Raw genomic sequence first — 15,127 nt, forward strand, 5'->3', positions numbered from 1 at the left:
TTTATCAATTGTTAACTTCAATTATCTCAACAAAAAGACACAATTGATAAGAGGGTAAATTACAAGACGCGTGTGGAAAGGGCAAAGAGAAAAAAAAACAGATGTCTTATTACAAGCGCATTGTGGAAAAGGAAAGAGAAAACAAATAGGAAAATGTTAACAAAAGACATGAAGAGTAAAATGTTGAATAATGATTAAAAATGGTGAAGAAGCTACTTATGTGTTTCCTAGATTTTACGTAGAATAAATAATAGAGAAAGAACAAAGCGTAAAATGAAATTCGTTAGTGATAAAACGTCTTGTGATACTGTCAATAGATTGAATCGAATTTAAAATAATAATGATCCATTCGTAAGTGCAATTTTACTCTTATCTAGGCCATAAGCGGGATATTTGGGGGAGTTGTATGGTTTAGATACTTAATGTTGGGTAAGTATTGCTGGCCCTAAAGTGCTTACTGGATTCATTGAAGCTCCAGTGGATTCCATACATGATAATCCATTATTTTTAAAGTTCAATAATAACTGGCTTACATGAATCTATGTTTTTCATATATTCGTAAATGAGGTGTTGCAGTGGTTTGACAATAATAATAAAACTTTGTAGAAGCTTATGATGCAAAAGAGGATTGAATATTTCTAGCGACAAAGATGAAGGAATAGCAAAATGGAAATCATTTAAACAAAGGGTTAATTTCACAAACGGTCACCGAATTACTAAATTTTAGAACTTTTAGAAACGATCACTGAAATTTAGAGCACTTTCAAAAATGGTCACTGAAGTTCGTAAACTTGCAGAAATGGTCACTATTAGGATGTTTAATAAAAATGTGAGTTTATTTTTTTATTATGGATTTAATGGCACGTTAGGCGCATCACATTAGATCGAATAGAGAATAAAATATTTCTGTTTAACATTTTCCGATGTTTGATGCAATTAGTACTAGGATTAAATTAACCCAATGTTCTTACCCTCTATTAACTAATATGTAAACAAAATACTTGTAAATAAAATTTTCCATTTTGAGTAAGAAAGATGTCATACAAGAAAATCTGTTTAGGAAAATAATTCGCTCATTAAGTTAAAGAAAATCTTATTAAAAAATATTTTCACAAATTTTGATTTTTCTTTACTTGTATTATCTTTTAGTAATACAGTATAACTCCAAATGCCAAATTATAACAATTCTCTCTCACCACTTAACACAATCTTCTAATCCGATTCCTCCTAACTATATCACTCTAATCCAATATAGTGTATCAAACGTGTCCTAGTTTATTTATTTCTTCTAACATGTACAAGCTACATGTTTGTCAAATAGACTTAAAAACAAAAGCAACCGTGAATTGACTGGGTCCAGCTATGAGTATATTGAGCATGATCCCGAGCATTTTAATTAAAATCCAATTCCGGTCCGGTCCCAACAAAAAAAAAAAAAAAAAAAAAATTAATTAGGAACCGGAACTGAAAATTGATTGGGTATGAGAGGTTATTGAATCCTAAACCAAAATCTTGGTTACCAAAATGGAATCGATTTTCTATACAATTTATAGGCTGGAAAAAAAGAGAGCAAAACTTAGAAACCCTAATTTGTATAGTAATATAGTAATTTGTCTAAAATTCTAAACTCTGATACTAAGCAATCAAGAGTCGCTCCTACCATTTTGGCCCTTGCCTGACGTCATATTGTAGCATTTCATAGGTATCTAACTATAAAGTTATGTATCTAACCAGTATTGTTTTATGTCAGTTCGTTTCAAGAGAAGAAGAATTTAAGTATTGTTTATAATTAAATTACAGCCTCTAACATGCCTCACTTATGGATCGAGTATGATTTATTAAGAAAAACAATTTCTTCTCAAACTGTAATTTAATATTATTTTTTAATTTTCTAGTGTCTTCTTCGCTTTTAGTCCCACTATTTCCTTCTTAAAGATTTCTTAGTTGAATTTTCTCTCTTACACAAAAATATTGTCATTAATAGCGTGTTTAGGCATATGTATTGAAATGACACATATGAAAATGTTTATTAAATGTATACTAAAAAAAATTATGAATAGATTTGAACCAAAATTGAAATCCACATTTTAGATTTGATTTAATTCAAGTAATTACAAGGAACCGAATAGTTCCATTTACAAAATACTCGAAGTATTCAATTGAGACTTTCGAAGATGTTGATGGACTTTTTTATAGTGATAACTTTTGTGGATTTCGTGGATCTTTTATAGATTTGTGTATAATTAGCGAAAGTCTTTCATAGACTTCTATGGATTTTCATTTTAAAATTTTATAGACTTTTGTAAAATTTAATTGGCTTTTGAAAACTTTCATTTTAAATGGAATTCATGTAGATCTGAGGTAAAATTCTCACGTACAAGGTGTTAGTTCCCACAAATCCCATTTTCTTTCCCCTTCTTCTTACCATATAAAAATAAAAAAATAAAAAAATTGAGAAAATAAAAATTTAAGACCTTAATCAAATAAATAATCATCAAAATTATATATGACTCGATGGTGTGGTGAGGTAGTGTTCTGGTTTCTTAAAGTTGATTTTTTAGATTGCGTAGATCAAAAAACTATTGTACGTTCTAATCACACGTAAGTGCAGAATATTAATTTGAGGAATAAAGACTTATGGGTAGTGCAGAACATAGAAACAAAAATCATGCTTTTTCTTGTGGTTTGAAGTATGATTCTATTGGGATCTTAGGATCAGAGGCTAATATAAATAGAAAAACATTAGCAGAAATGAAATTTGATTTGTTTGAGGGTTGAATATTCTGATTGATGGATAAAAATAAATTTTTGGTTATGTAAGTATCAATTATGCTAGTCTTAACTCGATTTGATGAAGACTCTTTTCCTCTTCAATCAGAGCCAGTCCTGTGGCGAGGCCCATGAGGCCTGCGCCTCAGGCCCAAAATCGAGCCCAAAATCGAAGGGGGCCCAATTTTGAGCCCTTTTTATTATTTTTTTAGATATAGGGTTTAGAGAAATACGTTTTCAATCATTTTCCTCCTACTGCTTACAAAACAGAAGTGCAATCAAGTGAACCGACCTCCAAATTCCAATTCCACTTCAAGATTTCAAGTCAGAGTTCATAATCAAGAAATGGGGGTGATGATAAATTGATAATTCTTCACAAGGCCATACCAGTTTAGATTATTCTTCTAATCTTCTGTAGCTGGCGACGAAAATGTCGAGGCCGAGAGCTTCAATCCATGCTGGTAAGTGCTAAGGTTAATCACTTAATCTAAACTCTACCTGCAGTGCATTTTGTTGCAATTTTAGTTTCTTTTTGCAAATTTAGTTTCTTGCAATTTGCGATTTAATTTCTTGTGATTTGGGTGTTTGTAATTAGCATCTGTGTAACTGTGTTTGGAACTTGGGAAGTGAAGCATGAGAAAGGACTCAAAGGAGTCGGATTTGAATTTTCAGAGGAGCATCTTTTCAGATTATTTTGCCTTTCTTGGCCGAATTAATTTTTTCTGTCCTAAATGGATGTTGTTATTGGATTTGCAAAATGAAAAATGGAAATTTGTTCATCAAGCTCACATTTTTTTTGGGACAGCTCCGGATGTCATTTTAATTTTGTATTGCATTGTTTCTGTTACCCTGTAATGTTGAAATTTGCATAAATATTAAAATATGTTATTGTATTTGCAAAATGGAAAATGAAAATGGGAATTTGTTCAACATATCTTGATTCAAGAAATACATCTGTCATTGTGTCATCTGTTAAGAAAATGGCTTGTGAGATTCTTGAAATGTTTGCTGAAGGTCTGAAGATTCAACCAAAAAATACATTCAGTAAGCTTCTTATGGATGAAGAGAGTGACTCTTTATACAAGCTGAATGATGTTTAGTTGCTTACCGATGCTCTGTTGTTACAACACAGCCTCATATGTTTTTTAACTTCTACTTTCAAAGTGAGTTATGGTTAACATTTGAAGTATTTTCAAGTTTTGAATCAACAGGTAAACAATCGTGCTTGCAGGCCGCATTTATGAATACTTGATCAATTGAATAGACATTAGAATTCTGAACTTCCTTATATTCTTTCATCTTAAAATCAATTCCATAATTCGATAATATTTATTTGAATATGGAGATCAATATTCTTATCATGTTCATATTTGTATTAGCGTGTAATTTGATGATCGTGTTAATATTTGTAATAGCGTTTGATGTGAAATCTTTGTTTCAGGGTTGGGAGTTGTGAGTCTTGTGATAGTGGAATTCTTGAAGGTGTAACTTAGCAGTTTTCGTCAAAATTCTACTTGTCAGGTAAGCAATGGCTTGCCTTAACTTGTTATTGAAGAAATTGAAAATGTTTGAAGTCTTGTCAGCTTACATAATTGTGGCCTGGTCGGCTTATATGATAGATTATTAGAGGATCAACAATTGCACAGGCACACATAATAACTATATTGAAAATTCTAACTGTGTGATGATTCGAGATATTTTGTAATTGTTTTTTAGGTTAATCATTGGGTGTCAGATATAGACTCATACACCATGCCTCCTAAATATGAGTCTGGTGCTCAAAAGAGAAAAAGGAAACGAAATGAAATTTCATTAATTCAAAGTCAAGTAGGGAATATTGGCAAGTACTTTAAAAGAAACAATGTGAATACGTTGAATGAGGATGAAGTAGAGATTCAACCTGCATGTGTTAATGAAGTATATGATAAGGATGAAGAAGTGAGTCAACCTACCTACGTTAATGTAGTAGATGATAAGGAAGAAGAGGTGATGAAATCTGCATGTGTTAATGAAGTAGATGACAAGGAAGAAGAGGTTTGCTTTTCTCTAAATTTGGATGATCCCGGGAATTGGAAAATCATTGATCAGAGAACAAGGGATTACTTAGTTGAAAGGGGTCCAAAAATAGTTGATGACATCTCATTTCCAAAAGATTGTACAAATAGGCATTTCAATTCTTCACAATATAAGCGATTGCTACGAAATGGGCAAATAATTGATAGAAGATGGCTAGTATATTCAATATCTATGGACAGGATCTTTTGCTTTTGTTGCAAGTTCTATAAAAAACTTAAAAATGTTACCAGAGTTGGCCAACTTGGTAACGATGAATTCAAAGATTGACATAATTTGCATCGGTCTATTAAAAGTCGTGAAGGAAATGAAGAGCATTTATGTTGCATGACTAGCTGGATTGAATTGGAAAATAGGCTTCGAACAAAAACTACAATTGATAAAAGCGTTGAATTGTTGATCGATGCGAAAAGAGAACATTGGAGGCATGTATTAACAAGGATGATTGCTATTGTAAAAAGACTCGCCATAAACACCTTGCCATTTCAAGGAGATGATGAGAGGCTAAATGTTGAAAACAATGGTATGTTTTTACAAATGGTGGAAATAGTTAGCGAATTTGATCCAATAATGACAGAGCACCTTCGGCGGGCTAATGCAAAAGAGATTCAATACACGTATCTTGGCAAAAAAATTCAAAATCAGTTGATAGAGTTGTTGGCTAATGAGGTGAGAAGTGCAATTGTCAAGAAAGTTAAACATGCAAAATATTTTGCAGTTATACTTGATTGTATTCCAGATGCAAGTTATGAGGAGCAAATGTCGTTAATAGTATTATTTGTCGATGATTTGGCAAACTTACCTACAGTTGAAGAACATTGGCTTGAATTTTTGGAGGTAGATGACACAACAGGACTTGGACTTACAACCGAGCTTCAAAAGGTTTTGATCAAACTCGATTTGGATATTGATGACCTTAGAGGGCAAGGGTATGATAACGATCTAACATGAGCGGGAAGCATAAAAGTGTGCAAAGAAGAGTACATAAAATGAATCCCCGAGCTTTTTATACTCCATGTGGCGCTCATAGTCTAAATCTAGCGTTATGTGATATGGTGAATTGTTGTTCCAAAGTTATATCCTTCTTTGGAGTGATACAACACATCTACACTTTGTTTTCATCTTCTACTAAGCGATGTCAAATATTTAAAGATAATGTAAAAGGGTTGATTATGAAGCCATTGTCACAAACACGTTGGCAAAGTCATGTTGAGAGTGTGAAGCCTATAATGGAGCAAATTGCACAGATAAGAGAAGCATTACTTGATTTGGCAGAAACTAACGAAGATCCTAAAGTAAAAAGTGAAGCCGAGTCGTTGGAAACACATGAACTTTAGAATTTTGAATTCTTGCTTGACATGGTAATCTGGTACAGGTTGTTGCATGCAGTTAATATTGTGAGTAAATTTCTTCAAACCGAATCCATGGATATTGATCATGCTATCGACCTATTGTAAGGACTTGTTTCATTTCTTGAAGATTATAGAGAAATTGGATTTGCCATTTCCATGGATGAAGCGACAAACAAAAGCAAACGAAATGGGAATTGAAGCTGTATTTATAGAAAAACACATAATTCGAAGAAAAAAGCAATTTGATGAAAACTGTAGTAATGAGGTAAAGTAATCAGCAGAAGAATCATTTAGAGTTGAGTACTTTGTTTTTATAATTGATCAAGCTCTATTTTCTCTGAGAACTCGATTTGAACAATTCAAACACTATGATGATATATTTGAATTTTTGTTTAATTTGAAGAGGTTAAGGAGTGCAATTTTATCAAGTTTGTTGAACTCTTGTATGAATCTTGAGAAATATCTTGAACATGATGGGCTTTCGGACATCAGTGGAGATGATTTATGTTCGGAGTTACAAGTCTTGAAGATTTATTTACCAAATGAAGCAACAAGAGCAATTGAAGTGCTACACTATTTGAAGACATTGGATGTTTGTTTGCTTATATTCCTTACAAAATTTTGTTAACCGTATCAGTTACAGTTGCATCTGCGGAAAGAAGTTTCTCGAAATTGAAGTTGATCAACACTTATCGCCGATCAACTATGTCACAAGAAAGATTAAAAGGGTTAGCTATGTTGTTAATAGAAAAAAGAAATTGTTGAGCAGCTAAGTTATTCAGATTTGATTGATTTTTTTGCCTCTAAAACAGCAAGACGAATAGTATTTAACTAATTGTTTGAAATTTATAGTTTGATGGTTTATAATATAAATCGTTTCTATGATATATTTTGTTATTTTAATGTTAGTTTTTTAAGTTAGTAATGAGTCGCATAATATACCTTTGAATTTTGTTGCCGGGGGGGTGGGGGCTAATTTTCATCATTCGCCTCAGGGCCCATCAAACACAGAATCGGCCCTGTCTTCAATCTATAAATAATTATTACAAAAAAAGAAATTAGAAAGCCAAATCCCATCTAATCACCCTTGCTTATATGCCTAAACATTCTCGAATGATTCTCCCACAAATCCCTCATCTCGCCTTGCAACTAATCTACAGGAACGGTTCTGGGACCAGACAAATGAGGCCTACGCCTCAGGCCCAGATTCCAAGGGGGCCTCATTTTCAGCCCAGATTTATTTATTTATTTTTAGTTGAACCAAACCCAATGATGAATTCCCAATTTCCCAATCCCCAATCAAAAACCCTTTTGTCCCAAACGCTCGTCTGAGTAGTCCATCCCCTTCACAGCGTCGCCGATCGCCTCTGTCTCTCTTCTCGACTTCCTCATTCCGACTTCCAGATTTCCTCTTCCTTTGAGTCATCAGTCACGGTCCATGGAGTCGGACACTGTCGTAGTTCACACCGGTTCTATTCCCCTGCAGAGCGCAGTTCGCTGTTCAACCCGTTAACAAGCAAGTGCTTGGCAATTGGCTGTTAGTTTATTATGTTAAGATTATTAATTCCTTTTGATTTATATGTTTACATTTACACTAAGTACTAAGTATTCAACTATTCATTCATGGCTTTTACCTTTTACTTATTATAATTTGGATTACTTGATTTTAATTGATAAATGCTCTTTTTCTATGTTACTGTTAAATACTTAAATGTTAATGGGTTAACGTTATCTAGTCTAGGATGAAGTCGAGGACCTGAAAATGTTCCAACTATGTTTAATGATTATTGTTTAATATATAATTTGTTGTACAAGTTTGAGATGAAGAACTCTCAAATCTCAAGTAATGACTATTGTGTGAAATAGTTTATAGTTAATTTCAATAACTTAGTTTGATAGTTAAGGTGTGAGAATATATAGTTGAGAATTTGAGATATTATTATGTCAATGAACTCAAGAAAAAATATCTTCAGTTTCTACAACTAGTATACTAATTTGAATTAATTTATTTTGTTGATGAAACCGTTTTAATGGTTATTAGTTTTTACTAAATGTGTTATTTCCCTAAGCTTGACTAAATGTGCGCGTATTTTTAAATATTGGCATTTGATGTTAAATTTTTTTTCAGGTTCATAAGTTATGAGGATGGAATTCTCGAGGGTGTGATTCCACAGTTTTCGCTGCAATTCTGCTTCTTAAGTAAGCAGTGGCTTTCCCTAACTTGTTATTTAAGAGATTGAAAATGTTTGGAGCCTTGTCGGCTTATATAATTGCAGCTTTGTTGGCTTATATGATTGATTATTGTAGATTAACTATGTCAGAAGAAAGATAGAATGAATTGGTTAAGTTATCAATAGAGAAAGAAATAGTTGAGCAGCTAAACTATTCAGATTTTATTAATGTTTTTGCCTCTAAAACAGTAAGACGAATAGTATTTAACTAATTGTTTGAATTATTGTTGGTTTTGTTATTTGATAATATAAACTTTTTATATAATATATTTGTTTGTTGTTTTAATATTAAATTTTAAATTAGCAATAAGTTGCATAATACACCGTTGCATTTACATTGATTTCGAGAGGGGGGCCTAATTTATATGCTTTGCCTCGGGCCCTAACAATCATAGGACTGGCCTTGCTAATCTACCTTGACATTTTTGTCATGATGAAACTGACTCTGTATAAATCTTGTGGATTTACTAATGATAAACGTGGGACGAGAGTTACTCAAGTTTGCTTGGAAGAGGTAAAGAATTGTGTTGTGATATTTGAGGTTTGATTGGAATTCCAACTAAACATTTCACCATTTTAAATCTACTGGTATAATCTGTGTTAGAGATAAACAAAATATAAAACACTAAAATATTAAATAATTAAGGAGATGATAAAATTAAATGAATAATAATACCAGTGGATAAGTTATCATTTGTCTTCTTGTCTAATTAATTCTGTTGTTTCAACATGATAATTTCACATGACTATACTTGTAGGTGTTGACCAAAGGTTGTTGACAAATGGAGCCCAGTATAAAAGTGAGAATTTTTAGAACCCTCATTGTCAGTATAATAGGACTTTGGAGATGGTTTTGGTCTCATCTGTGGCACTAGTATTGGAGATGGGTGACTGGAAGGGGTTGGAGGCGGTGATTGGGGATAGATGTGATAATGGGAGGAGGGAGTGGGTTGCATTTGACTCTTTTCTATTCGAATGGAGTGCTGATGGTGACCATGAGGACTAGAAGGGGTTGATGCTGGAGGTTGTGAAAAGGATATTACTCATCAATAAGGTGAAAAGGATTCTGTGAGACTGCAAGAAACAAATGTGACTAAATCTGATTTGGTTGCGTACAGATATGCATGCTGTTAACATTTTTGTGAAGACCAGAATGGAAACATTTGGACTACTCATGCAAGTATGCGGAATTTGTTGACATCCGAAGATTGAGTATGTTGCTTATGTAGCATGAAAGCCTTACAATTATTGTTCCTGTTACAACATGAAGAGTGAAACGTATGCTAGTAGCACCATTCTTGATGTAGGACATAAGGGGTATATTGAAAAAAGAGTACAAGTAGAAATAAATCATTTTGATTCCGAATCGTTCCCGTAAGACCATTTTGGAAAGAAAACAATCGTTCCCATACGTTGAATTTCGGCCATTCGAGTTTGTTTAGGCCTCGAAAACTGATTTTTAAAGTTTTAGCGCTATTTTTGTCAATTCGTTTTTTTTTCTAGTTTGATTAAACTTCTTTTTCATTATTTTTAGTTGTTCTAAACTATGTTTCCATGTAAACCCTTATAAATAAGAGCTTAGCTCGTTTTTTTTTTATTATCTTTTCATTAATAAATTCGTGAGTTTATTTTTTTTAATTATTTGGTGGATTCCAAATTGTTTGTTTTTAAGGTTTTCACTTGAATCCCTTTCTTTCGCTGCGTCAAGTGGCATCAGGCCCCGGCTTTCCCGTCTCTATATCTTTGATTCATAAACATGGGTGATGCACTAGTTACTAGGGCAGATTTAGATGCAACAAACCTACGAATTGACGACCTCATTACTTAGATCGAAGAGATTCGTCAATTGCTTCTACGAGGTGCTGAAAACAATGGGCAGAATGAACAACGGGTAATCAATAATGAGCGAGTGGCTGAGCCTCTAGTTCGTAGAGAAAATAATAGAAAATGTGGAGCAGAAGACAGTGAATTAGAGTCGGAGGAGGAGATCGAAGTACTGTCGCATCATCCTAATCGTCAAAATCAAAATACCTTTGATGATTATCAGATCAAAGCAGACATTCCTCTGTTCTTTGGAAACATGAAGATCGAGGAATTCTTGGATTGGTTGGTGAAGGTTGAGAGATTCTTTGAAATTATGGATGTTTCAGAAAACAAGATGGTTAAGATGGTGGCATTCTGTTTGAAATCTGCGACAGCAGTATGGTGGGATCAATTGCAGAATGCTCGAAGGAGACTGGGAAAGAGTCAAATTCGAACTTGAAGAAAGATAAAGCAGTCTTTGATGGATCGATTTTTTACCTGCAGATTATGAACATATTTTATATCGAATGTACCTGGGATACACACAGGGGAATCATACAGTGTCGGACTACACCAATGAATTTATGCGATTGTCGAAATGGAATAATTTGTCAGAATTTAAAAATCAAAAGGTAGCCAGGCATACTAGTGGTTTGAAGGTGGCCATTCAAGATAGAATTGGGATGCAGAATATTTGGACGGTGCAGGAAGCCATTAACATGGCGATGAAATCAGAGATGATGGAATTTGATAAGAGGATGGTTTCATACAGGAGGCCTTTACCTGCCGAATCATCATTATCCACCCCCTTAGACAAAGGAAAAGCCCCACAACAAGCCCCAGTCCATCTTAACAGGAGTAAAGTTGATAACAATGGTCGTTTTGGGAACAGAAGTCAGACTCGGGGAGCACCTCAGAATGCAAATCCGTACGCTAAGCCCACGGGAGAAATTTGCTATAGATGTCAAAAGCCTGGGCATCGTTCCAATAACTGTCCTGAGAGAAAGCAAGTCAATTTGGTGGAATCGGAGGCAGTAGATGAGGAGGAAGATATTGAAGTAGAGGATGAGTACGCGGGAGTAGAGTTTGCTGTGGAAGAAAGAGTAGAAAGACTTGCTTTGGTACTGCAACGAATCCTTTTATCACCTAAAGAGGAGGTACAATGTCGTTGCATCTTTCCCTTACTTTGTTCTCTCAAGAATAAGTTATGTGAAGTGGTTGTGGATAATGGAAGTTGTGAAAACTTTGTGTCGAAGAAGTTGTTGAATTTGTTGAAACTACCAGTTAAAAGCTATCCTAAACTGTATTCACTTGGTTGGGTAAAGAGAGGTCCTTCTGTTCAAGTTGTTGAAACTTGCAAAGTACCTATTTCCATCAGTAAGCATTATAAAGATGAAGTTATGTGTGATGTCATAGACATGGATGCTTGCCATATGCTATTAGGTCATCCATGGTAGTTTGATGTGGATTCAACTCTCAAAGGGCATGATAATATAGTACTCTTTTCATGGGGCAGTCATAAGATCACTATGGTTCCTCTCAAACAGAGGGAGAAGTCTACAAATTAACGAACTGAGAGTTTCTTTACACTTACAAATGATGAGAAGGAGATTATGGAGTCTGTAAGAGAATCTGATTGCTTCTATCCAATTGTAGTTAAATGGTTTTTTACAACAAATAAAGAAGATGAAAGTGTTCCTCTTGAGGTGCAGGAAATATTGACAGAATTTGAAGATTTGGCTTCCGATGAATTTTCGAATGAGTTACCTCCTATGAGAAATATTCAACACCAGATTGATTTGGTACCTAAAGCTAGCCTTCCAAATTAGCCTCATTACTAAATGAGTTCGAAAGAGAATGAGATTCTAAGGGAGTAAATTGAGGAGCCGTTGAAGAAAGGGTTTATAAGAGAAAGTATGAGTCCGTGTACAGTACCTATCCTTCTAGTGCCAAAGAAGGATGGAAAGTGGTTTATGTGTGCCGACTGTCGTGCCATCAACAAGATAACAGTAAAGTACAGGTTTTCCATTCCACGATTAGAGGATATGCTAGATATGCATGGGAGTTCTAAGGTCTTCTCGAGAATAGATCTTCGCAGTGATTATCACCAGATCCGTATTAAGCTAGGGGATGAATGAAAGATTGCCTTCAAGAGCAAGGACGGAATTTATGAATGGTTGGTGATGCCATTCGGACTTTCAAATGCCCCAAAATCTTTCATGAGGATGATGAACCAGACTCTTCGTCCTTTTATTGGGTCTTTTGTTGTGGTGTATTTTGATGGTATCCTTATTTACAGCAAGTCTAAGGTGAATCACTTAGCTCACTTGAGGCAAGTCTTGGAGGTTCTGAGGGAAAATCATATGTACATCAACTTGAAGAAGTGCACATTCTGTAGATCTAAGCTATTGTTTTTAGGCTTTGTGGTAGGGGAAGATGGTTTACATGTAGATGAAGAGAAGACAAAAACAATTCGAGATTGGCCAACACCAAAGTCAATTTCTGAAGTAAGGAGTTTTCATGGGTTAGCAACTTTCTACAGACGATTCACCAGACATTTTAGTACTATTGTGGAGCCTCTCACAGAATGTTTGAAGAAAGGAAGGTTCAGTTGGGGAGAGGAACAAGATAAGAGCTTCGCCTTTATCAAAGAAAAGTTGTGCACAGCTCCAGTATTAGCCTTGCCAAGCTTCGAGAAGATCTTTAAGGTGGAGTGTAACGCTAGTGGTATTGGTATTGGGGCTGTCCTTTCTTAAGAGAAGAGGCCCGTGGCTTTCTTTCAGAAAAGTTAAGTGATGCTAGACAGAAGTGGAGTACCTATGAGCAAGAATTCTATCTAGTTGTTAGGGCTTTAAAGCTATGGGAACACTACGTGGTACAGAATGAGTTTGTGTTGTTCACTGATCACCAAGCCTTGAAATTCATTCATAGTCAGAAACGCATCAGCAGGATGCATGCTCGGTGGGTGACTTTTCTTCAAAATTTTCCTTTTGTAATTAAGCATAAATCGAGAAGTACCAATAAAGTTGCAGATGCAATGAGTCGAAGAGCTTCCTTATTGATCACATTATCACAGGAAATTGTTGGTTTTGAGTGCTTGAAAGAGTTGTACGCAGCTGATCTTGACTTTAAGGAGATTTGGAATAAGTGTGCGAATCGGGAATCAATGGTAGATTTCTATATTAGTGAAGGGTATCTATTCAAAGGCAACCAGCTTTGTATTCCTGTTTCATCTCTACGTGAAAAATTGATTTGAGATCTACATGGTGGAGGTCTAAGTGGACACTTAGGATGTGACAAGACAATAGCCAGTTTGGAGGCTATGTATTATTGGCCACAGTTGAAACAGGATGTTGGAATTATAGTCAGAAAGTGTTATACTTGTCACGAGTCAAATTGTCAAGTACAGAATACTGGGTTGTACATGCCACTTTCTATCTCTCAGGGCATATGGCAAGATCTAGCTATGGACTTTGTTTTGGGATTACCTTGTACTCAACGGGGGTAGATTCTATTTTTGTGGTGGTTGACAGGTTTTCCAAAATGGTACACTTCATAGCTTGTCGAGAGACTTCAGATGCATCACATATTGCCAAACTATTTTTCAGGGAGATTGTTAGATTACATGGAGTTCCCAAATCTATCACATCAGACCGGGATACAAAATTTTTGGGGAACTTTTGGTTTACCTTATGGAAGTTGTTTGGAACCAATTTGAATTGAAGCAGCACTGCACATCCTCAAACTGATGGTCAGACCAAGGTTACTAACTGTACTCTTGGTGACATGGTTCGAAATGTTTGTAGAGATAAACCTAAACAGTGGGATCTTGCACTACCTCAAGTAGAGTTCGCGTACAACAGTGTAGTTCATACTGCTACAGGTAAGTCTCCATTTGCTATTGTGTATATAGAGGTGCCTTACCATGTGGTGGATTTGGTGAAATTGCCTAAAGGTGATAATAAAAGTATTGTTGCTGAACATCTGGCAGAGGAGGTGATAGCAGTTCATGATAAGGTAAAACAGAAGTTAGAGAGAACTAATGCAAAGTATAAGGCATCAGTAGATTCACATAGGCAGGATAAACAATTTCAGAAAGGGGACTCAGTGATGTTTTTTTGACAAAAGAGAGATTTCCTGCTAATACTTACAATAAGCTGAAACCAAGAAAGTATGGACCTTTCAAAGTGCTTAAACGGATTAACAAAAATGCTTACATCATTGATTTGCTAGGGTCTATGGGTATTTCTCGTACATTCAATGTGGCAGATTTGTATGAGTTCCATTAAGATGATAAGTCTTTGTATTCAGATTATAACTCAGGGTCGAGTTTTTCGGAGGTGGAAGGAACTGATGTAGGACATAAGGGGTATATTGAAAAAAGAGTACTAGTAGAAATAAATCATCTTGATTCTAGATCGGTTCCATAAGACCATTTTGGAAGGAGAACGATGAGGGGAACAATACTCATCGCTACATCGTGATGTACGTTGAATTTTGGCCGTTCAAGTTTGTTTATGCCTCGAAAACTGATTTTTAAAGTATTAGAGCTATTTTTGTCAATTCGTTTATTTTCGTTTTTTTTTTTCACAATTCTAGTTTGATTAAACTTATTTTTCATTACTTTTAGTTGTTCTAAACTACGTTTCCATGTAAACTCTTATAAATAAGGGCTTAGCTCTTCTTTTTTTATTATCTTTTCATTAATAAATTCGTGAGTTTATTTTCTTTATTATTTGGTGGATTCCAAATTGTTTGTTTTTAAGGTTTTCGCTTGAATTATTTTCTTTCGCTGCGTCAATTCTACTTGGGGACCATGAGCGTTGCGAATCATAGCAGTATCTAATTTGTTGGATATTAAAACAAATTCTACATTTCATATAAAATGACTAATCGGCA

At 34.8% G+C, this 15,127-nt stretch overlaps 1 protein-coding gene across 1 annotated transcript; it reads left to right on the forward strand.

The window, feature by feature from the left end:
- The first annotated feature begins 5,283 nt into the window (after positions 1–5,283).
- On the forward strand, positions 5,284–6,967 carry LOC111372432 (zinc finger MYM-type protein 1-like). The gene is made up of 3 exons (XM_022994788.1): positions 5,284–5,771; positions 6,218–6,295; positions 6,832–6,967. Exons 1-3 carry the CDS (start codon positions 5,284–5,286, stop codon positions 6,965–6,967), a joined length of 702 nt encoding a protein of 233 aa, XP_022850556.1.
- The last annotated feature ends 8,160 nt before the right edge of the window (positions 6,968–15,127 follow it).

Source organism: Olea europaea, chromosome 23, assembly GCF_002742605.1.
Source record: "Olea europaea var. sylvestris chromosome 23, O_europaea_v1, whole genome shotgun sequence".
NCBI lineage: Eukaryota > Viridiplantae > Streptophyta > Magnoliopsida > Lamiales > Oleaceae > Olea > Olea europaea.